At 41.3% G+C, this 27,881-nt stretch overlaps 2 protein-coding genes across 3 annotated transcripts; both read left to right on the top strand.

The window, feature by feature from the left end:
* Nucleotides 1-1,320: 1,320 nt before the first annotated feature.
* On the top strand, nt 1,321-10,556 carry plcd4a (phospholipase C, delta 4a). Its single transcript, XM_029840388.1, has 16 exons — nt 1,321-1,391; nt 2,371-2,421; nt 2,801-2,959; nt 3,058-3,286; nt 3,526-3,655; nt 3,747-3,978; nt 4,054-4,255; nt 4,954-5,098; nt 5,583-5,735; nt 6,056-6,223; nt 7,069-7,225; nt 8,592-8,708; nt 8,947-9,125; nt 9,193-9,325; nt 9,466-9,615; nt 9,863-10,556. The coding sequence occupies exons 2-16, from the start codon at nt 2,397-2,399 to the stop codon at nt 9,952-9,954; spliced, it is 2,271 nt and encodes a 756-aa protein (XP_029696248.1). The 5' UTR covers nt 1,321-1,391; nt 2,371-2,396; the 3' UTR covers nt 9,955-10,556.
* A 1,725-nt stretch (nt 10,557-12,281) lies between these two features.
* On the top strand, nt 12,282-24,956 carry slx9 (SLX9 ribosome biogenesis factor). 2 transcript variants are annotated; one of them, XM_011606045.2, is made up of 6 exons: nt 12,282-12,607; nt 13,133-13,262; nt 20,606-20,671; nt 22,453-22,633; nt 24,457-24,522; nt 24,602-24,956. In XM_011606045.2, the coding sequence occupies exons 1-6, from the start codon at nt 12,428-12,430 to the stop codon at nt 24,726-24,728; spliced, it is 750 nt and encodes a 249-aa protein (XP_011604347.1). In that variant the 5' UTR covers nt 12,282-12,427; the 3' UTR covers nt 24,729-24,956. The 2 variants fall into 2 exon arrangements, with proteins under 2 accessions (XP_011604347.1, XP_003966454.1); XM_003966405.3 differs by having other exon boundaries at nt 12,285-12,607; nt 13,121-13,262.
* The last annotated feature ends 2,925 nt before the right edge of the window (nt 24,957-27,881 follow it).

Raw genomic sequence — 27,881 nt, 5'->3', positions numbered from 1 at the left:
TTGAATGAAATCCGAAGGCGGGAAAAGGCATGTTGGCAATTTAATAATCTTTTCATTTAACAAAAAGATCCATTGAAAGCTCTCTGTGCTGATATTGCCTTCCTTTGGGTAGATCCCAACAATGGGAAAGGGAAATAAACAGGAAATTATGATTAGAATTATTTCCAAGGAGCATGTTCAAAGTAAAGAAGTAATCTTTACCTATTTGTACGCTTGTTTCTTGTCCAGCAGCTTTGCGACATCAGCGTTTCCACGTTCATTCATTCATCGTGTAATTGTGTTTGTACTCAAAGGATTCTTTGTTTTACTAATTGGCTATTCAACACCATAATCTCTGATGTCTGGTGTAAATGACTTCAGGCCATCCATTGTAGAGGTCGCTGCTGGGAACTGTAGTCCTTTTTTCTTTGGAGGAGGTCATTGTGAGGGAGCGCCTGAGCGCCTCCATTTCATTCTTGGCTCCGCTGGTGTAACTTGAGCCGGGAAACTGAGCTTGTGCTGTAGATTATTGATGTGTCAGAACCTGAGCAGGGAACACAGGTGAAGGGAGAATATTAATATTCAGAACATACAAACTTATGACCTTTCAGCTTAGTCTGCATAACTGATGCCCGTAAAGACACCGAGGGTAAACTGGCAGCAGGGTATCTGTTTGATGGATGATCTCTTCCTGTTTGTGTGTCATCCTTGTGGCTGGATGAATCAAAGTTTGATGAGCGAAGCTCCGTAATGATAAACAGGTTGCGTTGGACTCAGGTGGACCAAAACTGTGGGGAAAAAACACCTTTTTCTCCATTTGGGATATTGAAAAATGGTGGGGTTTTAATGGAGGTCAGATTCACCAAAACACAGTATTTCATAATATAATGTTGGATGAAAACCAATATTTACATATATCCATAGCAGGACACGATACATGGAAATATGAAAATATATATATAATAAAATACTAGCTTATCTATAATTAAACTATGATTTACAAAACAAAACAAAAATAATATTTTATATGGTGAAAACCTTGTAATTCACAAGATCCACATAATAATGCAACATCCCCTTATAGGTAATAAAATAAGCTTTCTGTATGTGAGAACATATGAAGCATTAGAATTTTTGCTACATTTACCTTTAATTATTTTGTGTCCATACTGAAAATGGCTCTACCTCCAAAGCCTCGTTTTGAATCACCTTCTGAGGTGTTAAAATGTTAAATTGGGCCAAACAGTTTATGCAGACACTAAAAGGTTGCAGAGAGAGAGGGATGGTGCAGGAGGAGGGGCAGGAGAGATGTGTCACAGAGAGAAAACCCTGTTCTCAGTCACTGTCGGTGGCGTCCTTTGTGTGGTGAAATGTTCCTGCTGAGCCAGGACTCAGAGATGATCCTGCAACAGGTCAGCTTCTGTTTTCAGATCTTCATTGAGTCACAGTTATTTAACCAACTGATTAATACTGACTTTTATTGACTGTTTAAGTTGAGGAAACTTATAATTAGAAGAATGTGCATAAGGTAATATATATATATATATATATATATATATATATATATATATATATATATATATACTTGCTTTACCTGTTGGAGATTATATTTTGGGTGTTATTAGCAAGAAAATATCAACTAAATGAGATAATTCAGAATCCTAAACAGTTATGTGACCACACTGTTGAGCCATGGGATCAGTATTATTCTGCCTTAAACATTTCAAAGGTGTTGAACTCAGATCTAAAAGAGATAAATTACATCTGTAGCTTTCATTTTTGTGCTGGAATAAATGAGCGTTTGGTTGAGCGGCACCGATTCTGCAGAGGTCAGTAGTCACAGGAATGCTGAGACTGTGCTGGGGATTGGGGGCAGAGAATAGTGGGCTTAGAGAGGTCAACGTAGCGTCACAACAGAAGCGCAGGATGCCATTAAAACATACAGAGCAGCACCCAGACCAGCTTCCTTCTGCCTGCAACATGGGTTTGATAAGGCTGCCAAGTGTGGACAGGTAAACTAACCACCCACAAAGGATGGTGATGAACTAGGAAAGTAATGACTAATGGTCTGCCTGGTTACATGAAGCTTTATAAAAGAAAACACAACTGACCTATTAACATTTCAAAGGCAACTCTAATCATCCCTCGCTATATTTGTGAGGATTTTGGCATATCTTGCTTTTGAATAGGAGGGAAGAGTATAAATAGCCAATGCTTGTTGTTTTTAATTTAATTTTTCAGAAGATTAGACTACAATTATTAAATGCACATACAAAAATATTAACAAAACTGATATAAAGTCATGTACAAAATGGCTTCTGCACAGGCCTGATGTATAATGAATCCACAATTATTTAATTGTTGCATCACATGCTCTCTCCATTCTTTTAGATGGCCGAAGAGTGAAACGTTACCAAATGGCCTCCATAGGGAGCAGCCTCCGTAAGTCTGTTCTCATAGCAATGTCGTGTTATTATGTTATGATTATTTTCCTTTTTAAAAAAAATATTCTTACATGTTCTTACCTGTGAAATTATGATTTTTAAATATATTGGGGATAGAAGGATGTTGCGAGTCAGTAAAAGCAAAAATTGTATTTTTTTATCATGTTTTCAGCTATTTTGCATCATCTTTTTTAAATTGCCAGGTTAAAAATGTGAAAAGCTAAAAAAAAATCACAAAAAATACTGAAATACTGACCGTCCAAAGTTATACTGCTGTTTCTGTACGATGTAAAATGCTTGAAAACGATGGTCAGATGAGTCCTCAGAAACACGCCATCCAATAGTATGCAAGAGTTTACTGTAATTACTTTAATTAGGCGTCCGGGAGGATGACAACCTCCAGTCCATGCTGGTGGGCTCGGTAATGAGAAAAATTAAGTCTCGCACCTGGAAGAAACAGCGCTACTTCAAACTACAGGAGGACTGCATGACCATCTGGTACAAGTCCAAAAAGGCTGGCAACACCCACTCCACATGTACGAACGCAAGGTTTACCCTTCAGATTAGACATTAAACCCAACACACTTATTATATCCAAATGGTAATTTGCTCAGTTATTTATCTTTTTTCCCAGTTTCCGTGAGTGATGTAGAAGCGATACGAGAGGGCCACCAGTCTGAGGTCCTGCTCAGCATCGCTGAGGAGTTCCCAGCAGATCGTTGTTTCACACTGGTCTTCCGCAGCCGTAGAGTCAACCTGGACCTTGTGGCTGAGTCAGCTGAGGAAGCACAGTCCTGGATCAGAGGCATTAGGAAGCTGATGGAGAATCTGGAGAACATGGGGGAGCGAGAGAAACTGGACCAGTATCCTTTACTTGCCTTCATAAATTAATCTACATCAGGTTGATTGATTGGCAATTTTGGATTTTTATTCAAAACGATTTAAGTCAAGAAGGTTGTTCATGGTCTCCACTACATAACATCCATTATTCATGTTTCAATAAGCTTTGGTGTGGTATTGGAAATTTCTCAATACCGCCACTTACCAAGTGATTAATGTTTGATTGGGTCTAACGATACTTTTCCTCAAGTATCATTATCAGATGGATCAGTGACTGGTTCAAGAAAGCGGACAAAAACAACGACGGCCGGATGAACTTCAAAGAAGTGCAAGATTTACTGAAGATGATGAACGTGGACATGAGTGAGCACCATGCTCATCGTCTCTTTACAGTAAGTCCCTACAATTTAACCTCAAGATAATGAGGAAGCATGTGCTTTGTCTACCTATAGAGCGATGATATATCCTCTTCCTGTCTCACAGATGGCTGATAAATCGCAGTCAGGTACCCTTGAGGATGATGAGTTTGTGCTCTTCTACAAGATGTTAACTCAGAGGGAGGATGTGCTGAAGGTTTTCCAGGAGTACTCGACTCATGGGCAGAAGTTATCCCAGGGTGACCTGGAGGACTTCCTGAGGGAGGAGCAGCTTGAGGAGGGTGATATTCAGCAGCATGCCAAGCAGCTCATTGAGCGCTATGAGCCATCTGACACAGGTGCACAGACAGTGATGAAGGAGCTGTACTTCATTGAGGAAAAGTACATCTGATAAGATCTTTCTGTGTTTCTAGCCAAGCTGCTAAATGCCATGACGTTTGATGGCTTCTTGATGTATCTTGGCTCAATGGAGGGCTCCATTTTTAACCCTCAACGGCGGGGCATCTTCCAGGACATGAGCCAGCCCCTGTGCCATTACTTTATTGCCTCCTCCCACAACACCTACCTAATGGAGGATCAGCTCAGAGGGCATAGCAGTATGGAGGGATATATCAGGTAATGATTGGAGGATAACTCTGCTGACAATATCACCACAGCTATTATTAATAGAATTGTTCTATGAGCTATGAAAAAAAGATACATATACGTAAATGTTAGATCTAAGCTGAATGCTTCAAATCATTCTGCTTTGAGCATTTTGGACCTGTGAGAAGCTTGCAATTGCACCTTTGTCCGCTGATTTTTTTTTGTTTTTTTTGCATTTTTTTAAACACTGCTTTCTAGATTTGGATAAAGGCCAACTAGTTATGGCCCATTTGGGTAACATGAACCATGGAAGGATTATAAATTAAGAGTCATGTTAAGTCTTACTGGTCAAGCTCTGTGGATGACTGGGACCAAATCTGTTCCCCAAACCTTTTAGATATATAAGGGTTTCCCCCTGGTGAAAATTGCTTCCCTAATGTTCTCTAATCTGTCCCATTGACCCTGAGAGTGGTCATGACATTTACTCATTGTTCTGAACTAATCCCTCACCATCAGTTCTACAAAATTCATTAATAAAACAAAGCAGGATTTGTGACGACAAACTGCTTTTAAGTGATTATTTCATTTAATCGGAGATGCCAATGCAGCTTGAGTATAATAATGGTGTTGAATGCAAATTTAACTTGTATATTTACATTTTTCTGTGGCCGTAAATATACTGTAGAAGTGCAGGAATAATAAAAGTAATCGATTTCTCTGTCTGTCAGGGCTTTGAGTCGTGGCTGTCGGTGTGTGGAGGTGGACTGCTGGGACGGTGCCAACGGAGAGCCCATAGTCTACCATGGACACACTTTCACCTCCAAGATACTCTTTAAAGATGTGGTCGGTGCAGTGGCCAACTATGCCTTCAAGGTAACGTCATACAATCAGGCTTTAAATCAGCCCGAATTCTTAGTCTTGTCAAGTGTTTTTGTGATCTGTTGTTGCAACTCCTGTTTTGATGGTTGTGGTATTTGGGGGGTGAGGTGATGAAGTGATGACACGGCATCAGTTTCATCTCATAAATTCATTAGTGACTACAACTCTGCTGTGGTATCTATGACCTATTCTAAAAGCTGGGACTAATAGCCGGAGATCTGACATTTTCTATGCAGTGTCAGCATCTTGCCAAAGTGAACAGCTGCCAGGTGAACATGCATGTTAGAACTCACAGTGTACAAGCATCGACCCACAACTGATTATTGCCGCCTTTTGGCCCCTTGTTCATCTACTTTCTGCCACCCAAGCACAACACAGGTGTATGGCGGCAGGTGTATTAGCTTTCCCCCATAATAATACCGTCCAGTGTTAAATTACAAACTCACTCGCTCCCTCACCCCTCCTCTTACCCATCCAGGTGTCAGAATATCCAGTCATCCTGTCCGTCGAGAACCACTGCGGTATTGAGCAGCAAAGAGTCATGGCCGAACACCTCAACCACATTCTCGGTGACAAGCTGCTAAAAAGCACCCTGAATGGCAAGGCCCCGGTTGGACTGCCATCACCTGAGGTGAACACGGCACTTTTAAACAACAACCCACTGTTTTAGAACATGCATATAATATTTTCTTTTTTCAAAATATATTTCCATTGCTTTTTTCCCCCCCAGATAGTTACAAAATTTTCTACTTGGTTTGGCTCTGAATTTGCTGTCAAACCCCTTCGCCGACCTTGATTCTTCTAATAGTTCTTCGTGTTGATATTTTTTGGGGCATCATCACAGTCATTATTTCTTTTGTTGTTTCCTGATAATTGTAGTGTTTTCTTCTGTACCTGAAGTGTTAGAAACAGTTGGCCGATGATGTAAATGTTATGTGACCTTCTTTTCAGGACCTCAGAGGAAAGATACTGTTGAAGGCGAAGAAAATTGGACCGTTGGAAGACAGTTTCAGAGGTATTACGGAGGACTCTCAGACCGGGGAAGTCAGCGAGGAAGATGAGGTGGCTGAAATCGACGATGACGATGTCCATCGTGACAGCGTGCGGCGCAGGGTTATGGTAGGTCAGACGCGGAACCAGACAGTCTGATCAGTCAGACAGACAATCAGGAGTTCAGATAAATCAGGAAGTGGATTTCAATATGTTAATGGACCTCTTAATACTTTAAGCAGACTAAGCTAAAATGAGTGCACTTCTTTTAATTGACAGAGCTTGTTAATTACAGTTTAGAGTCTTGTGTGGTTTCATTGTATAAATTAATACTGGGGGCGTTCTCTGATGTAGTGCGTTAAAATAGAACTGTGCTTGTCTGGCACCTGCAGAGATGACTGTAGTGCCAGCCGGTCTAGGGGGGTGAGGTGTGTGGGCAGACGAGCCAGATCAGCTATCATGCTGAGGTAGACGGGCATCCATTGGAATGTTTGGCAGGTTTCACTGTTGCTTTTGGACTGGTCATGGATCTCTACGGTCATGGAGGCCACCCAACAGCACTTATGTTTCTGCTTGGCACTGTTTGCTCAGGATCACTTACACTATTTTCACAGGGGTTGTCTCAAGGTTTCAGAGAACGTGAACTGCTCGACCATGAAGGCTTTCCAACGCATCGCAAGGGTTTACCCTATCCTGCGCATTTCATTAAGGGGTTGAAGTTCTCCGAGTCTCGTGTAAAGAGGGTTAATTACCTCTGTTAATGTCAGGGATTGCAATTACTCAATAGAAATTTGACATAAACACATTTGTTCTAATGGCCATTAAAAGATGAATGATACAGCAGGCGTGAACATTTTTAATTTGAAGAGTTATCAGATGGATCTGTTTTTTACAGCTCTCAAAGTTGAGTCCTCTTGAATTTATGTTTCCTGCTTTCATCTTTTGTTTTATGCATTGCTGCTGCATGTTCACAGAGGTCAAAGCAGCGACTGTCCAAGGAGCTTTCAGACTGTGTTGTGTACTGCAAGAGCGTCCATTTCAGGAGCTTCAAGCATTCCCGCATCCACTCCAAGTTCTATGAGGTGGCTTCTTTTACGGAGTCTAAGGCACGAAAACATCTGAGGGAGGCTGGTAAGTCCAAGCTTTTCACCACAAGGAAATTTGCACTCACTTGCACTTTATCTCCATTGTGTTTATTTCTCCAAGGAAATACAGTGGCAGCGCTTCTTGGTACATTCTAATGTTTCTGGCTATAGAGACAGACAAAAAAGATATGGGCAGCTGGACCAATGATGAGATGCACACTGACTATATGATCATGAAATCCAATTTAATAGTTTGAAAATCATTTACAGTAGGATATCAGTGTGGTTGTCCAAGCTAAATTTATATTGTACTACATGGATGTGCAGTTAAATCACTATTTGTATAATGCGCCTTCGAGGTTCGCTGGAAATTCAGGAACATTTTAGTTTCTGCTTTAGTTCCAGGAACGAAAAATGCAGGTTTGGAAGTAAGGCTCTTATTCTCTTGACAGAAAATTCCCTTGTCTTCTTAACCGCTTTATCCATTTTGGGGTCACGGGTAGGGTATGCAACGGTCGAAGGCAGGGTCCACCCCTGGATGAGACACCAGTTCATCCTTAATTCAGGCAAAACTGAGTTCATAGTGTTTGGTCCTGAACCTCTCAGGGATAGATTAGATCACATGATCACTCTAGATGGTATCTCATTAACATCTAGTCTCTCTGTGAGGAATCTAGGAGTAACTTTTGATCAAAATCTCTCCTTCAACTCACACATTAAATTAGTCTCTAGAAGTGCCTTTTTTCACCTGAGGAACATCACAAAGATCAGGAAGCTACTGACGCGGCATGATGCTGAAAAGTTAGTCTATGCATTTGTTACTTCTAGGCTGGACTATAGTAATTCTTTATTATCAGGGTGTCCAAACAACTCTTTAAGAAGCCTCCATCTGATCCAAAATGCTGCAGCCAGAGTTCTGACAGGTACTGACAAAAGAGACCACGTACCTCCTGTACTGGCGTCTCTTCATTGGTCACCCATTAAATCTAAAATAATGTTATAATTAATGTATTTCCCTGATCTGTGCCTAGTCTCTCTTCTACCTGTCCTCCCCCCTCTCCTCTCTCTCTACCCAGCCGGCCATCAGCAGGAGGGCCCCCCTACATGAGCCTGGTCCTTTTCAAGGTTTCTTCCTGTTAAAGGAGAGTTTTTCCTTGCCCCTGCTGCTCATTGGGGGTCAGGCCCTGGGATTCTGGAAAGCACCTAGAAACAATTTTGATGAATTTTGCTCAAGGGTACCTTGGCAGTGCTCTGAGGGTGTTCTAACACCTTCCTAAACTAACAGATCACTTTCCATGTTTCGTCTGAACTGGGGCTTAAACTGCCCAACAACTTTTCTCTGTCTTAAAATGTGAACACAATTGTCTTTGTAAATGATAGGCTTTAATATTTTCTCTGATATTATCTTTCAGGGGCTGAGTTTGTGTACCATAATTCAAGGCAGCTGACCAGAGTTTATCCAAGCGGCTTTCGCACAGACTCTTCGAATTTCAATCCTCAGGAAATGTGGAATGCTGGTTGCCAAATTGGTGAATCAAAAAAATACTAGTTGTGTTTTTATACTGACATTTGACACAAAAATGGTTGCCTTTCCTGTACTAACAAGTGCCACATGTGGTTCGACACTACTGTGCCAACTGGTTTCAGGTCATTTGATGCCCTTTTTATATTTGGTATTTGATATCCAAAATATTTTATTTCTCGGTTTTATTTCTCTTGACAGCCTCAACTTACTGTAACATCTTCTTTTTTGTCATTTGCTTTCAGTTGCATTGAATTTTCAGACTGCTGGAGAAGGGATGGACCTGAACGATGGGCTGTTTCGTCAGAATGGCGACTGTGGATTCATTCTAAAGCCCAGTTTCATGAGATTGGCTGAGAAAAGATTTGACCCGGAGACACCACACGAACGGGACAACTATAAACCCATCGTCCTCACCGTACAGGTACAGTTTGCAGTGGCTACTTCACCCATTTATGAGGGATTTCTCTCATTGCATTTATGTATTTAAGGTGATTAGTGGTCAGCAGCTGCCCAAAGTCAATATCAAAGAGGACTCTATAGTGGATCCTTTGGTCAGAGTGGAGATTCATGGCGTTCCTTTGGACCAGGCCAAGCAGGAGACAAGATACATCGAGAACAATGGTACAAGAGTTGCTCTGGACACGTTTTGCTGTAAAACTAATTAACGGAGGCAATGCCTGAATAGAGAGAATGGATAGTTCTTTAATATTTAAGGAGTCACTTGTCAGGGCGCATTTGCCAACCTAATTTATTCTCTGCAGGGTTCAACCCTGTGTGGTATGATACGCTCCGTTTCACAATCCACACCCCAGAGCTGGCCATGGTGCGCTTTGTCGTGGAAGACTATGACAAGACATCCAAAAACGATTTTGTTGGCCAGTATACGCTTCCTCTCAGCTGCATGCAGCAAGGTACGAATGGAGAAACCTTTTACTCAGTATGCTCTGAGGTACAGTTAGTCATCTTAAAATGAATTTACATCACTTGAATGTATTAATGTTTTCACTCAGCAATGATCTTTACATAGTACTTTATTTATTCTAAGTTGGGTTTTTCCAAAACTGACATAGTTTATGTTTTTAATTGTGAAATGCATATCAATTGTGTTGAATTACTGGTCACATCTCTTTTCATTTCCTCTCGTTTTTGTGCTCCCAGGTTATCGTCACATTCACTTACTGTCCAAAGATGGAACCAGTATTCCCCCTGCCTCCTTATTTGTACACATCAGGATCACAGACCTGGAGTAAACCTGCACTAGTATTTTCTCTTCTCATATTGATAACTAAAAAAAAATTGAACCCTATATAACAGTTGTATTAGTGACAATTTGATGTGAGAAAAAAACACTATGCCAAATGTTTAAAACAGATGTGTATTGCTTTTTTGTTCTGTCAGTGAGTATATATTATTTGCTACTGTTTTACAATATTGTTGCTCATGTTTGGTGTAACTGTGTCTGTGAAACAATTAGTTTCTGCTGAAGACAAAACTGTGCCACCAAAATGTTTATTTTTCAGTATTTCGCTTTAACAAACAGCACTTCATGGGATTTTAACGTTTCAGCAAGCATAACATAAAATTACATGAATAACATGAATTAAACTTTCTCATTTTAAACATAACCTTGTCCCTTTCTGTTCACAACCTTTCACAATGGCTCGACATGGAATTTTTTCCACATAAACATTTATGTAAATTTGTTCGGTGAGGAAATCCAACAAAATCCAATCAGACTGTCTATCCATCCATCCATCCATCCTCTACCGCTTATCCGGGGTCGGGTCGTGGGGGCAGCAGCCTAAGGAGAGAAGCCCAGACTTCCCTCTCCCCAGCTACTTCCTCTAGCTCATCCGGAGGGATCCCCAGGCGTTCCCAGGCCAGTCGAGAGACATAGTGTCTCCAACGTGTCCTGGGTCTTCCCGGGGGTCTCCTACCGGAGGGACATGCCCTGAACACCTCACCAGGGAGGCGTCCAGGGGGCATCCTAACTAGATGCCCAAGCCACCCCATCTGGCTCCTCTGAATGCGGAGGAGCAGCGACTCTACTCCGAGCTCCTCCCGGATGGCAGAGCTTCTCACCCTATCTCTAAGGGAGAGCCCAGCCACCCTACGGAGGAAGCTCATTTCAGCCGCTTGTACCCATGATCTTGTTCTTTCGGTCATTACCCAAAGCTCATGACCATAGGTGAGGGTAGGAACGAAGATCGACTGGTAAATCGAGAGCTTCGCCTTTCGGCTCAGCTCTCTCTTCACCACTACGGACCGGTGCAGAGTCCACATTACTGCGGACGCCGCACCGATCCGCCTGTCGATCTCCCGCTCCATTCTTCCCTCACTCGTGAACAAGACCCCGAGGTACTTGAAGTCCTCCACTTGGGGCAGGATCTCCTCCTGGACCCGGAGAAGGTACTCCACCTTTTTCCGGTTGAGAATCAGACTGATCCGATTAAATATACATACAGCATTTCAAGGGAAAAAACAACTTTGAATAAACCATGTCAGTATCAGGTAGGGAGATCATTACTATAGCAAAAATGACTTTATCAAAGAAAAATTATTTTTATAGTGCAATATGAAAAGGAATTAACATCAAAACGGTCAGAGCTTCTAGCCATATTTCGGTCATGGCTTCCTTTGGCTGCTTTTCCCTTTATTATTTAAAACAACAAGAAAAGATATCTCTTGATTTACTAGAGTAGCTTGATTTCCCCTTTAAATTTTACTAAGAGTATATTAATCTTGTGTTGTTTTTGTTTTGTGTCATGGACACATGTGTGCTTACCCCTTTCTGTAGATGTGATTTGATATGTGCCGCTGTTTTGTATACGTGAACATTGATATATACTATATATTGTGCAGAACACTGCAATGCCTAAAAGGCAGTTTTCTTTTATTTTTGTAAGAATATCTTACATTGTCGCATACAACATATCACATACTGCAAATAAACGTGTTTTAAAAAAAAAAAAAATGTTCATGACTCATTCAATATTGTGCAGCTATCTGAAATTGTTTTTGAGGTATTGCCATTTTCAGACATTATTTAATTCAAATACATCCAAGCAGTCCAGATGTATTTGAATGATGAACAGTTCATGTGATGATCACTTTTATTGCTGTTTTCTGAACACGTCTTCCAAACAGCATGAGGGACGTGTGACAGATATATATTTCAAATAATTAGGTAATACACGACTTTCCTTTGACAAGTATTAAGGTCTAGTGTTAGATTTTTTCGAGTTTTATTTCAGCCAGCATAGATAAAAATAATTTTGAAAACGGAACTTGTAGGCGGAACTATTGTTCTGTACTGTTTTCCAGTGCTCTCTAAATTGAAACACCACTCCGTTCACATCGCGCTATCCTGTGTCAATTTTCCGGTAGGGTCAGACACAAACTTCTGGCATTATCTTCAAAGAAAATGTTACAATCTGTGGTTATTTGTTAATTTAAAAAAAAGATACGACCAAAATATGCCTTAAAGAAATTCGCGCACAAGGTTGTAAAGCTGACAATTCCCGCCCCAATACGACTTGAATTATTAAATTGAATGTATAATTGAATTGTTAAATTGCTTTTATTTTGAAGGATGCACAAAACCTTTTCCGCTGCCTCACCCGGATGTTTGATACTGTCTCACATTGTGCCGTAGCAGTAGCGCGACTGTTTGCGATTAACGATATTTTAACGTTCATTTAAACCTACCCGGGTCAAATTAAGATGGTTGGAAAGATCAGACATGTCCGTCAGAAGATTCACCAGGAGGCGGTGAAACTCGAAAGGCCGAGCGGTCTCTCTCAGTCTCCTTTTTCGCTGTTCCAGACAGAGAAGCCTCTCTCTGCTGAACAACAAAGTTCTATTGAAAATCAGAAGACTGACCCAACAAAAAATGCCAAAAAGGTCAGTAAGAGTTGTGTTTGTGTTAACATCCGGCATCTGCCCTCTTTAATCCCCTTGGAGATCCAACTCGATTAAATTATAACGTTGGAAACACACACATTCTAGACAATGATCTTTTTTCACACGTATCACACTTATTTAAGCCGTAAATAAACCTAGATTTTAAATTACTAAATACTAAATTTGTATTTGTTGTTTCTTTGATGTGCATGTGTCTTAAATGTTCCTCACTTGTCATATTTCTGAAGAATACATGTGATCATATTTTGGAAAAAGATATTGCATAGTCCTAAACATTAAATGTATAGTTTCTTAATCAGCAGGAGGGTCCCCCTACATGAGCCTGGTCCTGCTCAAGGTTTCTTCCTGTTAAAGGGGAGTTTTTCCTTCCCACTGTTGCTTGTTGGGGATTCTGGAAAGCGCCTTGAAACAATGTTGATTGTAACAGATAAATAAATAAAAGACCATGCAGGTATTCAGGCCTTAAATAAGATGTGATGCTTTACTTCTTAGTGTTCCTCGCAGCCTCCAGAAGAAAGCTCCTTCCTCGCAGGGATCTTTGCTGGTACGAAGATTACTCCAGATGTGCTGGTCCAAACCCTGAAACTGGAAGAGCAGCCACATGTGTCTGCATCACCTACACCTGGTCAGAAAGGTAAGATTTGCTATGAGACAGACTGACAGACTCATTCACTTGATTATGTTAACTGTAAGATGTAACTCCACATTTCAAAATGCTGCGCTGAAATAACATTAGAATTTATTTATGTAATGCTATCAAAAGGGGGAAAATTGTAGCCTGTGACTGCCTTACATCTGAGGCTATAGTCAACCTCTGCAAAGGAAAAACAAATAATAACCATAGCCTGTTTTTGGAGTTCAGACTGCTTTCTACAATTTAAGAAATGAAAGTGGCCAATTTATCAAGTAATCCTTCCCCAGATGCTATTAGAACCATCATTACATGGTTCATCATTAAATCTAAGTAATCTAAATTTCAGTGCATAATAAAAATTACTACATTGAAGATGGCTACACAATTTAAAGAGCATAGAAATAATAAAAAAAAAACCAATTACAATAAAGAGACTTGAGCATCAATACCATTTATCGTGAATATAAGTTGTATTTAATAGAAGTTGTATTTAAGAGAAGGAGCCTAGTCTTTTAAATAAACTGAAGGTCAGTGAACACATTTTTTCAATAGCCGTAACTGAGAGAACTACTAATCTATCTAATCTCAAAATCCAGCCTAGTACTTTAATCTGGCACATCACTGGTTGAATAGCACTTGAGTAAGAATTATTTTGTTGCTTATTACTTTTTACACTTGCAAGAAGTTGTGATCACACTGAAAAACCTGTTTCCTGCATCACGTCTGTGCTCATTTCATGCACAGCACTACTTCTGTAATATTATTCCATTATCAAAAGTCTTATTGTTTATATCCCCTCAATCCTCCTACAGTATCATTTCAAGATATTGAGGTGTTTGATTTTTGTTGCATGAAGTTTGCTTTTCATAAGCAGATTGATTTTGGAACATTAATGTCTGAAACGCCGCTCTAGTTTTACACCTTTTGGCCACTAGGTGGCGGGATTAGCTCATGGTGAGCGTCACGACATTAAATGTTATGTCTGGATTCTGATGGACTAATAAAGGCTACCGGAACACCCTGTCCAATTTTTAAGAAGAGAAATTACATCAGAAATCAAAACAGAGTACATCCCTTAAAGATCATCAGAGGGATGCGAGCCTTTGCATCATTCATCCATCATCCTGTGGGAATGATGATGGATGAAGGCCTAGTTGCTAAGCTTGCAGTGCTGCATGGAGTCTCACTAGACAACTGCTTGCTGCTATTTTTAGACAAGACGCTGTGTAAATTTAGCTCATGCATGAAATCAAGGTTTAGCTGCATCAGTGTTTGCGTGCTTTAGCTCAAAGACACCCCAGATGATGGCACAGTCTCAACCAAAGCGCTCTCTTCTTCAAAATTCTTCCATGTTAAAACACAACGGACACCCCTTACAGCATAATCTGTGTTTAATATCCATCCTTCTTCTCGTGACTGGATCATCTCCAGCAAAAATCCAAATAGATTGCATTTAGCTCACTATGCATTTATTCTATTTATTAGCCGTATAAAATTTGGTTTGCATTTCAGCATTTAGTCTTACTTGATATGTATATTGTGAGACTTTTGTTTAGAATGAAATGACCCGAGGCCAGTTTTTGCGCAGTTTGAGCTACGCTCTTGTGTTTGGGGACCACTAGCTTTGTCAAGCTGGCCAACGATGATGTTCTTGTGGGAGGCAGCAGTGTGTCTCTAGATGGATGTGGGTACCAACCAAATTACACCCATGTCATTGATAGTAGTGATATCTATTTTCTTTCCATAGATCATAATCTTCAGTAGGTGTTGTTCTGAGCACTTTGTGTAAAGTCCCGGCTGTGAAATTTGATCAGCCCCGGTGGCCTTTTGACAAAGTGCTCTGTCTGCAGTGTAATTAGGGGTATCGCATCGCCACCAGACCCCTGAGGGAAGTCTCTTTATTCTGAGGTCAGCTCCCTAAAGACATGGCCTTCCATCCCCTTCCTCTTCCTCATCCTGACTTCCTGCTCTTGCTCTATGGCCTCCAGGCCTCTCCTTTGTCTTCTCCAGATAAACCGAGGATGGATTAAATCATTTCAACCCACTTATTAATCTTACCTGCCTTGTATCTCAGCATTTTCAGGCTTTTTATTCTAGAACCCTTTGGATGTTTTCTGCCTCTGCGCAGAATTGAGCTGACCGGCCTGTTTCCCCCCACAGAGCTGTCATGTTTTCTCACATGGTTGCATAAATCAGGGCTATCGGCGCAACGCAGCCTAATGGTTGTGTACATGTGAAACTCTGCAAAGCTGTAAAGCAAACACCTTCTGGGGATCTCTATTTTAGCTGATAATGTAAAAAGTAATAGGCTGCCTTGAGGAGGGTTTCTAGAGGCGCCACACATGTATCGATCTCCATGTATGCACTCTATTTAACAGTCTTATTGTGCTTGCTGGCGTGTTCATTTGACCATGCACTCAGGCAGGGGGGATGCTTGTTATCTTCTCGGACCTCTGCAAAAGACCCATAGCGATCACGCTTCGCTGCAGCCATGTTTCAACGTCAAAGGAAAAGCTCGGTGACATTCGGTGCAAAATGATGAATTATTGAATTATTGCTTCGGTCTGAGCTCAAATCGGTTGTCTTCCAATATTATTGTTTTTCTGGAGTGTAAAATTTCGGCCGCATGAGCTAGAAGGGTTGCATTACTTTGACGATGACACATTTTGAGTAACTTGCAGACTTAAGGTCTGGAGTTTATACCAAGTAAGATCTATCCAAATAAAGTCAAAGAGTCCCCTGCACACCTAACACCTCTGCTGTCAAACCACTTTTAAGGGCTCAGCAGACACCGCCTGTGTCCTTGTCTGCCACTGAAGGTGGAGAAAGGTCACACATCTGGGTGGGTGCAGCCGGTGGAGCTGAGGTGGGGCAGCTGTAATCACAGCTATCAATTCCATCCAACAGCGGGAAGACGATGCACCCAGTGGGATCAACGCGCTCATAAAGCACCCTCCCTGTTTTTTTTCTTTTCTCCAGAATAGGCGCCCCCTCCCTCCCGCTAATGAGAGATTAGGTTTCTCCACCTCTGCCCACATTTGTAGTCAGCAGCAGATGCCTATCTTTGTCTGTCCTCTTAGTGCAAACAGCAGCAAAAACACTTGAGCTGTTTAGCGCTGCGGTGACAGATAAAGGCCTGCTGGGACCTCCAGAGAGTGCAGAGATCTGCCTGTTCTGCAGCATCCACAAACTTGGCAGCTGATGAAATACACACAAGTTGCTCCTCACATGCGTAACACACACCTCTGGGTACAGATGTGAATGAAGCAAAAGCTAATTGAATTGCAGCAGTTTCAAGGTGGTGCAGAAGAGAAGGACAATAGTAAAAGCTCATAATCATCTTTATATGAGCATAACAGTCTGATAACTGGGGGTGATCAGAGAATTGTTCTATTAGATGTGATGCATTAGAAATTAATAAAAAAGAAAAGCCCAACCCTTGTTTACACGTTTGCATCCATTAACTTTTATTAATTCTCAGGATATCATGTCTTCTTGAAGGTTGTTAAGGAACTGTGTGCAAATATGACTAATTCGAATTAAACAGGGCAGCACCTGCGGTTGTAGCGCTAGCTGTCACAATATGCTGCTAACTTGATCACTTTAATGGGCTGGAAACTCCAGAAATTGGATCAAATGTTTACAGTCATGTAAACCAACGTATTGTGCCTCTTCAAACAACAATAGATTTTTATGATTTTGAGTCATTGTAGATTAAGGGATGATGTTCACACCTCAGACAGATGTGGACATATTTGACTGCTACCCAGATGCATTTTAGGCTCCGGCTGCAGAAATACACTCTCCAGCATGTACCAACATGCACCCATGAGCAGGGCTGGACTGGGACCAAAAAAACGGGACCGGTAGTTTTAGCCAAGGCGGCCCACACAAGCACACACACACATGAGTTGTGCACAAAATTCTATAGACTACTATTATTTTGCATGCTTAAAATATGACTGAATAAAATGAATCCTGTAATAAGTTCCCATGTTGAACATTTGCCCTTTTAGCCTAAGGTGTACACACATCCCAACACATTTCCATTGCTAATTCCAAAGGCTATCATCATTTCTATGTCAATCCAGTGCTTTTCTCACCGGTTGTGTGTAGCCTACATGTGTCTATATATGTCAAAGAAATTTCTTTGGTCTACTAGTTTCTTTTTGTACGTCAATTTCGACCAATCGTGACTGACTTCTCATCTCACCTGTGCTTATTTAAATGTTCTCCTCTCGGGGTCGACGGCAGAAAATGCAGGTGTCTTCTTCGCTGCTGATGTTGGCCAATCAAAAGCAGACAAAGTATCTGTTCTAAACTCCTCGATCTGCCCAGTCACATTTCTCCTCTTAAATAGCCGTGTCTCCTTCCTCTGCATTGTTGCTCATTCCAGCTGCGTGCCACTCCAGCCACCTGTGCGCTCCATAGGGCTGCTGCTGCACTTATTGGCAGCACTGGGCCCACTGCTGCTGTCAAACTTGTGGTGGCAAACTCATGGAAGCTTTTGAGCTCTTAGCATCTCTGCGCCCCCTTGCAAGTCTGTGGTTAATTATCCATTTTCACAGATGGACCTCGACTCCTGTCCAACTCTAGATCAACTCAAGTGGCAACATTTGATAGAATTCATTGGACTAGCCCACATGGGCCGCGTTCGTCTCTAACCGTCATCGATAAAAAATATTTATTATACCCTTTTTAAATTAAAGTATGATAGCTTCGGCCCAAAAATGTGCTTTGGCCCACCAGTACGCCAGATGGCCTGGCCGTATCTGCCCGTGAGTTCTGCCTACCCAGATCTGCGAGTGGGAGAACGCAGTCAGTGGCATGTAGTGCCTTATCGATTTCATTCACCCTCAAATATAGGAGCGGCTCAAGGCATCGATGCTGAAATAATTATGTCGCTACTCATAAGACTTGATTATTGATACACGATTTTTCTTACCATGAATAAGTGTAAGTCTATAAGGTGAAAGAGAGGAAGGGTTTGATGAAACCAGCAAAATCCACCCTGCCTGCTGCAGCCTCGTGCCGACAGATAAATGAAATGAAATGAGATCAATCGGGGTGTCAGGCTGCCACTGTGCTGCTGGAGAGCCGGGATACGACTGGACAAACAGCGTTCATCACAGACTGCTGCGCTCATCAAAATGACATGCGGCCCAATCTTTTGCCTTTGACCTCTGAACTCCACAGACCCGCAGCAGCCACAAATCGATGGAGAGAAACTGGGACAGGCATCACAGCTCATGGGTGTGGGGATATTTAGAGAGAGGATCTTTATTTAAGGCAGAGAAATGGCATAAATGCTGGGATATGGGGAGAAATTGGGAAATCAATTCATTTTAAAGTAATATCTATGATGGTTTTTAGGAGGTGGAGTTCAGCTGCTGTTGAATGACTCCACAATTACACTTATTTGATTAAGGTGCTATCAAGGACAGATAAAGAGATTTTATTTGTGTTGTACGTCTTTTTTAAAGCCAGTGCAGCTGCATCTAAGTCAAAGTGCATTTTTGGTCAGTGAGCTGTTACCATAATATGCAGTTTTCAGCAAACGGCTCACATTGACTCTATCAGCCTGCTGATGTATCATCGTGATTCTAAAGTCTGCTCTCACCTTTAGGCCATTCTGTCAGATGCTGGTCGATGTCTCGGCTGCATTGTTAATTACAGTCATTACCTTCAGGCACACTATTTCAAAACAGTCAGGTCGGAGCTCATTGATCCTCCTCTATTTACGCACACGGAGCCCGTGGTTGGGGCTCATTGTTGCCGTTTCATTTCTGGATCCAATACCATCAGATTGATCAGATTAGATTATCTGAAGTGCCATTAATTCACAAGAGCCAGCGCCTGATCCTTTATCTGCATGGGCAGGAGAAGAAATCAAGTTAATTAGATTCATTTTAGCTTGAAAGCTCCCTGAATTCTGCACCACCTCTCGATTTTATTCACTGCAGGAGTCATCGCTGGAGTCATCGTTGTTTCTTAAGTGCACCATAAAGTCACATTTTCAGCTGTTAAACACAGAATCCACAGATCTGATTGACACGACTCTGAAAGGAGAGGACATCTTTCCATTCGTACAGCTCAACATTTACAATTCTACTTGCACGCTCAAGTCTTTTCAAGTTTTGGTCACACAAAAGTAGAATTGTTATGCCAAAAAAAATCTAAATCTGACCTCTTTCGATGAAGCTTCCTGACTCAAGGCTACTAATAAATCTGTCTAAATAAACTTTTTATTAATTTTTTTGCAATTTCCACTCAGAACAATAACATGGGAGCACCTTGCTGATACGTGTGTTGGATTTTAATTTCCACTGTTTTCCCATTTTCACCATTGTTCCTAACTGAGGGGCTGCGATGGAGTACGCAGGAAGTGTCGTCACTAATGTTGCCATTTTACCTATAGTTATTGTCTCTTTTTTGTAACGCACACACACACACACACACACACACACACACACACACACACACACACACAAACATCTATCTGTCCCAGTCTGAGTTCTCACGCCCTGAAGGACATCCTGACTGCAGGGAACGTCAAGGTGGCTTTGATGATAAAAACATTTAACAAAAGGTTCCATTCGTCCTCCAGAGCATCGTCCTACAGCAAATGATGGTTGTTTGTGTGTTTCCCTCATTTTAAATGGAGGATTCCAATGTCTTTTCATTGTTTCTGTCTCATCAACCTTAAAACATAAAATTTGCTTTTGTTTGCATTAATTTGTTAAGTAGTAAAACCTAAAGTTTTCATTGTGTAATGGAAGGGTGCATCTTTTTATTTGAATCTATAGTGCTTCTAGTAGCAGTACATTGTCTGAACAGTAGATACAGTAGGAAAGTAAAATTTATATTAACATTAGAAATAAAGAATCAATGCGGATTTAAATCATATACACAGTTTAGCTCCATTGTTTCTTAAGAGTGACCTCAGTTAATAAACTTTCTGTAATTATTAAATGGATATCCAGTAAGAAAAGATATCTGAGTCCTTTTGAATTGATGCATCCTATCATTTACAAACTGATAACTACTTGTGTCACCTGAACTATTCACATAATTCCTAATTTCTGAAAGTAAAAAAACCCAGATAAATACAGTATGTTGTACTATGACGGTTTGTACAAAGTTATGGATATCATGCATCTTCACAGATTTTATCATTTCATTTAAGGAATAGAACCTGGGAATAGCACGGTCATAAATGACATAAATGCAGTTGTAATCCAAGAGTATTCCCCCGCCACCTTTGATGCTTTCTTTTAATAGGTTGCCACTTCTTGGGATTAACAGCATGTGATGCCACACTAATGACGCACTTCTTTTCACAGATACGGAAAAGAAAATCAAGTCAAAGAAGGAGAAGACAAAGGAGAGGAGGGAGCGATGGCTCAACAGTGAGTTTATACTAACAATCAAATACCAGGAGTTTCTAGTTACGCTGTGTTTTTCCAATTTCTAAATTCACTGTTATATAAATGTTGTTAGGCAGTATTCAGTGACAGGAATACAAGGAAAACTGTAAAATGTGTCAGGACTGCTGGACTGGATCTCAGTGAGATGTGGTATTTCCCTTCTCATGGGTATCAGATGATTGGCAGTAAATGGTGAAAAGCTTGAGACCAGTAATGCGCTCTGTGGTTGCCAGTGAGCGAACAGAAGAAAACAAGCACTGGTGCCTGAATGTGGACTGACTGTTCAGACTGGAGCACAGACAGAGCAAAAATGGAGGAGTGGTCTGAAAACCCATCAGCCAGGTCCCAGCGGTTTCGGATTAAATATTCCTTAAATCCACAATCAACTCAATGCTGAATTCTTGTAAGTCCGAACATCAGCAGAGTAACTAAATATGTTTAAAATGGTGCAAAGATATGCAGGAACTTTTATCATTTACATGGGAGTTTGGAAAACTTCTGCATGTTTCCACTGAAACAGGGAAAAGTTTCCCCTTAACCTAAACTCTTCCTGAAAAAATAACTAGATTCCGTGGAATTCTTGAGGGGTGTTGCTGAAGAACACTGATAAAGCTTCACTTTATCTATTTTTTTTTATTTGGACTAGAAATGTAGAGAGAGACACCATGACAGGTGGAAGGTCAGACTCTTTAAAGTGTATCTTCCATGGATGGAATTCAGAGCTGGATGAGTTGAAGGTGCACTGTGGGATCTTCCATGTTGTCACTTCTGTTGACATTCAAAGTACATACAAACAAACATGTGTGTTTTTGACGCTGCAACCCTGTGTTGTCTCCAGAGAGCAGGCCTGTTCAGGGTTCAGACAGCTATTGGAGGAACCAACGATTTGAGACTAAATGACTTCATACTGAAACCATGCGACATCCCATATCGGTCCTTTAAATGTGGGACGGGCACTGAAACAAATTAGTGAGAATGTGAAGCATTTTAAGTATGATTACATGAAGCTGAAGGACCTCTTTCACCGCAATGGGTCTCACCGCCGTATAAATCCGCCTGATTTAAATACATTTTCCAGAATTTTGAGGTGCCTTGGAAACGCAAGCTGCACAGATGACTGCTTTTTTTTACCTCTAAAATAAATTCCTAGCAATACAAGTTCCTGGATATGTTGCTGCAAGGGGGGGCTGATGAATCGTAATCACCCCAGTGTAAAACATTGGATACTGCAGGGAGAGAATTGCATCTTAAATAATGCACATATACAGGAGTATACAATCTTAAATCTCTGCTCTCACAGGCTTTTGACCCTTCTGCAATTATCCCAGCAACATCATCGCCATTGCCTCTCATAATTGTGATGAGGCCGGTAACCGTACCCCTCTCCTTCAGCCAATCAATGTCCGGGTAACACAACACATCCTGTTCAGGCGTATAATTAGGCGGTAATGGCCATGCAACTCAGTCCTGCTGAAACCCAAGAACAGCTCCGTGTTTTTTAGATTTCTGAATTCAATTTATTTTACCTAAAAGAATGGCAACAATGTAGGTTTTATGGCTGCTTATTATTTATTTTAACAAGTAAATAAGACCCTTTATTACTACATCTGTCATCTTTAAAGTAGGTATGTCATTAAAAAGTCATTAAAATAAAATAGTCTCAGATCCTACTTGTTTTTGGAATTATGTGTACTTATTGTGATGATTTTTGTGTATACCACAGTAGGATCTTTTAACTTCTCAACGTATTTTTTTACTCTTAGAGATCAGCTCAATCAAACAGGCCAAAGAGCAACAGGCGGCCGAGGCCCGGAGGAAGGCCACACCTGTTGTGGGGGACATGAGGCCCCTGATCAGCGCCCTGCCTGAACTTTCTGAGCTTGTTGCCACTGCTACCCCTCCCTCCATGCAGACCTCCCGCCGGAAAAGCAGGAAGAACAAAGTGTAAGTGCAAACACTGACCAATTACCCACCCATTAGCAGTATTTTCATAATGTTTTCAGCCTTGAAACACATAAATAAGGCAGATTTGGCAGCTTTGATGCCATCACCATGAGCAGAATGAATTAATATCCATCTGCAGAAAATAACACATTGTCACACCATTTGGGAGGAAAATTGCATTAAAGACTGATATCAGAATTATAGACTTCCACTGCCTTATCTATTGATTTGGTAGTTAAAGCAAAAGAACCTTGAAGCAGGTAAACTTCGAGCTCCAGGTTCAGAGTCTCATACTTTGTAGGTCTGGAATCAAAACTCTGATATTTAAGCAAGAAAATTGAACACTGCACAGGCTCCACAGATGTGATGTACTAGCCTACGATTTAATTTCAGGATGTGATGTTTACATGCATAAACTCATAAACTAATACTTAAAAACATAGTTTAAAGCATTTCACATGAACTGAGCAATGCTGTAAACTGCCGAAAGCAGAGGGAGAAATGAATGTGAGGTTTCCACAGGAACAGAATAAAGTTCTCATCACTTCTGCTGAAGAGAGCAAAACACTCTGAGACTCTTGAATGGTTTCTCATGACACTGAGTTTGTCTTGTTTTGAAGTATTTTTATTTTTCATCATTAGAAAAGAGCCTCAGTCAGAATTTAGATCAGAATTTATAAAGCCAACGAATGACGGGCAACCATAAAGGTGATGCAGGTGAGTTTTACAGGACAGTGTCTGCATTGTGGCGTAGCGAAGTGGCAACACGCCGCTTGGATGAGAGCAGCAGCTGAAGAAACCATGGAACCTTGATCATTTAATGAATATGTGAGAAAAGCACTCACGGCCGTTCTACAGAAAGCATAAATCCTGTCCTGGTAAGATTTGCCTGATGGGATTTTATTTCTATTATCTCCGCTCTCTCTGCCTCCAGGAAAATCCAGCTGACTTGCGCTCTGTAATTTATGTGATGGAGTTACTCAGACTGTCATAAATGCGGCTATAAAAGTTCTTCAGCTCTGAGCCGAAGGCTTCGTTTCATCAGATCCTGCACTAATCACGGTGTCAAACATAATTCAGAGGAAGTAATCAAACTTTTCATATCCCATCTATCCATTTGTTTGATTTTTGGTGAGCAGGATAGGAACCCCCCCCCAATGCCAGTGTGCTGTCTGCGCTACTGTTCTCAAAGTCATTCTGACGGCAAAGGTCACAGCCCGGTGAAGCTTTTCAACCTCGTGTCCGTTCAAACTATTATTCCTGACAGTTTGAAACTGCCAAAACCTCTCACACGAATGTCCTCAAGACGTCCAGCTACTCTAAATTGAGCTGTTCAGGCCTGAGATGATGAAGAACCCAATTGGAAATTCTTCAGACAGTGCTCTATTGTGAAGACAAGAATATTCAGCCCATGCTATTTAAATGAAAACAGTATTGTGTTAAAAGCTAGAGCCATAGCATTCTAACCATTGACCCAGGTAGGAAAGCTAATTATTTTTCTTGCCACTCTGCAGTGGATGATATTTCTGGGTGTAATAAATAATTTGAAAGGTCAATTTTTCCTGGCAAAACAGTGAAACTTACCAGCAGGATGAAAGGATGTCTCAGTAATAAAGATAGGTGGCTTTGCTCTACAGGCTGACAGCAGGCCTTAAATGTCTAATATATGATTTCTCAGCTGATAATTATGCTTAGAAAAATAAGATGAAAATCTATATTCTTATTCCTACTAAGTGGAAAGGGATTTCTGTCCCAGGTATCTCTAACCTTGTGGTTTTTGTTCAGTGGAGCATATTTAATGCTATTCCTGTTTATCCCTGCAGGCCAGTAAAGAGAGCTGAGCCCACAGACTTCAGTCAGATGAAACCAGCGCAGAAGCGTAAATTCCTGTGAGCAGCTTTCTCTCATTTTGAACTCGCCTTTCCATACCCCTCACTTAGCACCACCCTGGTTTCGCCTTTGTTTCAGTGAAACGGAGACCGGCCGCTTCGGCGACGCAGTCAGGACGCTCGCTGCCAAAACGAACCCGCTGGCTGATATTGGCGAGCTGCTGAGGAAGAGGATGAGGCAAGAAGAAGAGCAAGGCCCCAGCTAATCAGTCCAAGGGATATTGTCTGTGTGACCGAGAGCTTCCACTTCTTTAAGTCTGGTCGGTCCTTGGGTTTGAGAGGAGGAAGGACCTGACGTCCGATCACAGACCAGCCACCGACTGCTCTCAGACACACACTTCTGTATATTGTCTGTTCAAAATGTCTCATGTTGACTAATGAATATCGCATTTATTGTTCCCCTTCAATGATAAATTACAATCCTTCGATCGCTCTCTAAGTGTCTATTTTCAGAAGCACGTTTATGGGCATCGACTTGTGCGTTTGCAAACATGCACACCTTTTTTATTTTTTTTTAATCAGCACCTCCACAAACATTCCCACGCTTTTATTCCCAGCATCTTCTCACGATGACACTTTGAAGAGAAGATCAACACCCAACGCTGAGTGACTCATCTGCAATAACCATAGCGACTCCTGCCATCCACGTGCAAGAACATGTTGCGGAAATGACTGAGAAGCCAAAGTGATGATAAGAAAATATTGTCAGCTTTAGGGAAACATCCCTGTGTGTTTAAAGGAGATGTGAGTTATGAGATGGATTTGCCCCCAACAAAAAGGTCTCAAAATGTGACTACAGCTACAGGTTCAACAGTCTTTTTACCGTAGTCTGTGAGGTCACACCCACATTAAAGAATAAATCAGGATTCTCTTGAAAATTAAGTTTGATTATAGAGACTTATTGAATCACTGAGGAAACAAGAAACCAGAGAAAACCGACTCTCCTCTTGAAATAAAAAAAAAATCACCTTTGTCCTTTCAGCAGCTGCTTGTTCTAAACAAGTCACGGGCTTTCGTGGGTTCTTGCCAAATTGCTATCTTTGCTTCAGATCTTGCGCCGTTATTTTTATATCAAAAACACTTTGCTGCACCGTTCACTTGGAAGCCATCGGAGGTCCTATTTCATGTGGAGTTCACCTGTTCAATCATCACCAGCTTTTAAATCCGCCCCCCAAAATTGCACCTTAAACAAAGTGGACTCCTCCGTTCAAAAAGCACTTTCTAATATAACGTAAGTTCCAGTGAACGGATTGGAGAAAATGCAGCACAGAAATGGACAGAAAGTCTAAATTCACTTGATTACAGCACAACTGAATTGGTTACAGTTCTGCAGAGAGCCTGAAAATCCAAGAAATGATTAATTTTCCAGGCAGTGAGGTCAGACAATCCTTTTTTCAGTCCGTAAAATGATATGGAAATAATCAGAGAAATGTGACTCATTTGCCTGAGCTACAATTAGATTAGAGGTAAGAAAAGCCTAATCAATACAAGTTTCAGTGCTGCAGACCATTAAGACCTATTAATAATGGATGTAACGGGAAGAGCACAGTGTCAGATTAAAAGTCACTGGAGCTCACTGTCCTAAGCATCATAATCATTATAGGTGTTTTTTTATTATTAAGCAGAGTTTAAGGACTTGTCTCTTTTATAGGTGCAGATAGATTGTGTTTTCCAGGAAAGGTCTGGCATTCCAGAACCTCAAGTAAGGCCTGATATTAGAGTCTTGACAGAGACACGGGTCTAATCAGATGCTTGGTAACGCCAGAGGATGTCCTTATGCAAACACCGAAGAGGGATGCAGGAAACGGGATTAAAGGGCCAGGCTTCAACAAGTCAGTGTAGGAGACTTACCGAGTGTTTCTGTACTTTTCTGCTAGGAAAAAAAAAATCCCGAGTACATTTAAAGAACGCACAACAGTGAGGAAAAGTGCTCAGACGATGGTATCACAACAATGATCACACAATAGCAAGAATGCAGCCATCGTGAATATGCACGCCCCAGTTTCCTGCTGGGACACGTCAAAATGTCTGCAGCCGGTTGAGTCTTTACTCTGTCCCGCTGAAAATATTCTGTTTATTTTGGGTGAACGTTCCAGACATTTTGTTGGTCCCTTTACAGGGTTACACCCAGAGGTTTGTGCTCTAAATTTTGGAGGTGGGTTAAGTCTCCATTTAGGCAATAAACACAACAGTGGCGCCTGCTGTCAACTGTCAGCGCGGCTCCAATCAAAACGTTGCTGGAGTTTTAGCCTAAAAGTAGCTTTAAGAAACTTGAACAAATACGCTGCACTGTTTGTGCTGCACTGTTCTCAGATGTAGTCTGAGTATTTTAAACACAAGCGCCTTGCTTTGAAACCACACCATTTTACATTCTTCTGCTGTGTCTCCATCTAAGGGGATCAAATGATGCATTCAAACGATGACACTGAGAGGTTGGCAAAACCAAAAACTCACCAAGTCAACACCAGTGCAAACATGTAGCTTAATTAGAGTTTGAAAGGTTTCCTCCCCCCTCCATCTCCTTGTTGTTCTGTTGATCTCCCCCCTAAAGAAATCATTTCAAAGTTGTGGCCCACTGGGCCGCCATAAAACATGTTTATATTATATCCCTCACCCTTTAAAGTATTCATAAAGGGAATCAGCAAGGAATGGAGCTCCTTTGTGTCTGTACCTCTGGTGCGCTCGTCCCGCGGCGCCTGAGTGTTTCCACGCCGCTCGCCTCGTCATATATTTCTCACACATGACTCATTCATATATTTGCTGTGAAAGGTTGGCACACTGGAGGCTCTTCCAAAGCACTCGGCTCGGTTTGAGAATTCAGAAAGACTGAACGGCGCTTGGAGATTCTCAACTTTCTGAAACCGCTCTGAACTTTGCTGATGTGTGTTTTAACGGCAGCCTTGAAGGCTGGTTTTGCCAATGCAGATGTTGAGTGATCAGTTCAGTTTGCTGCAGGGCGTTTCAAAGACAAATAAAACCGAACAAAGGTAGGTTCATCCTTAGTTAAACTTAGTTAAGTTAAACCATCCCAACATGTCTCCCTCCCCCCTCAGGGGAACATCACGTTATGAGTTCTCAAATGTGTACTGAGACCAAATGTAATATATAAGCCCTCCAGTGAGTTAAAACAATAACAATAACACAGTTTGCTCTTTTTATTCAGTTAAGTTTGTTCAATCAAATTTGTTTCTAGACATAATACAGTAATCCAGAGCCTGACCCCCCAACAACAAACGGCAAGAAGAAAACTCCTGTCCAACATTAGGAAACCTTGTCCCTCCACAGGTGACCCTCTTGTTGATGGCCGGCTGGGTACAGAAGAAGGAGAAGGTAAGATAGTGCACGTGGGGAATGACAGA

Source organism: Takifugu rubripes, chromosome 8 (genome assembly GCF_901000725.2).
Source record: "Takifugu rubripes chromosome 8, fTakRub1.2, whole genome shotgun sequence".
Classification (NCBI taxonomy): Eukaryota; Metazoa; Chordata; class Actinopteri; order Tetraodontiformes; family Tetraodontidae; genus Takifugu; species Takifugu rubripes.
This window is presented reverse-complemented; position numbering and strand designations above follow the sequence as displayed.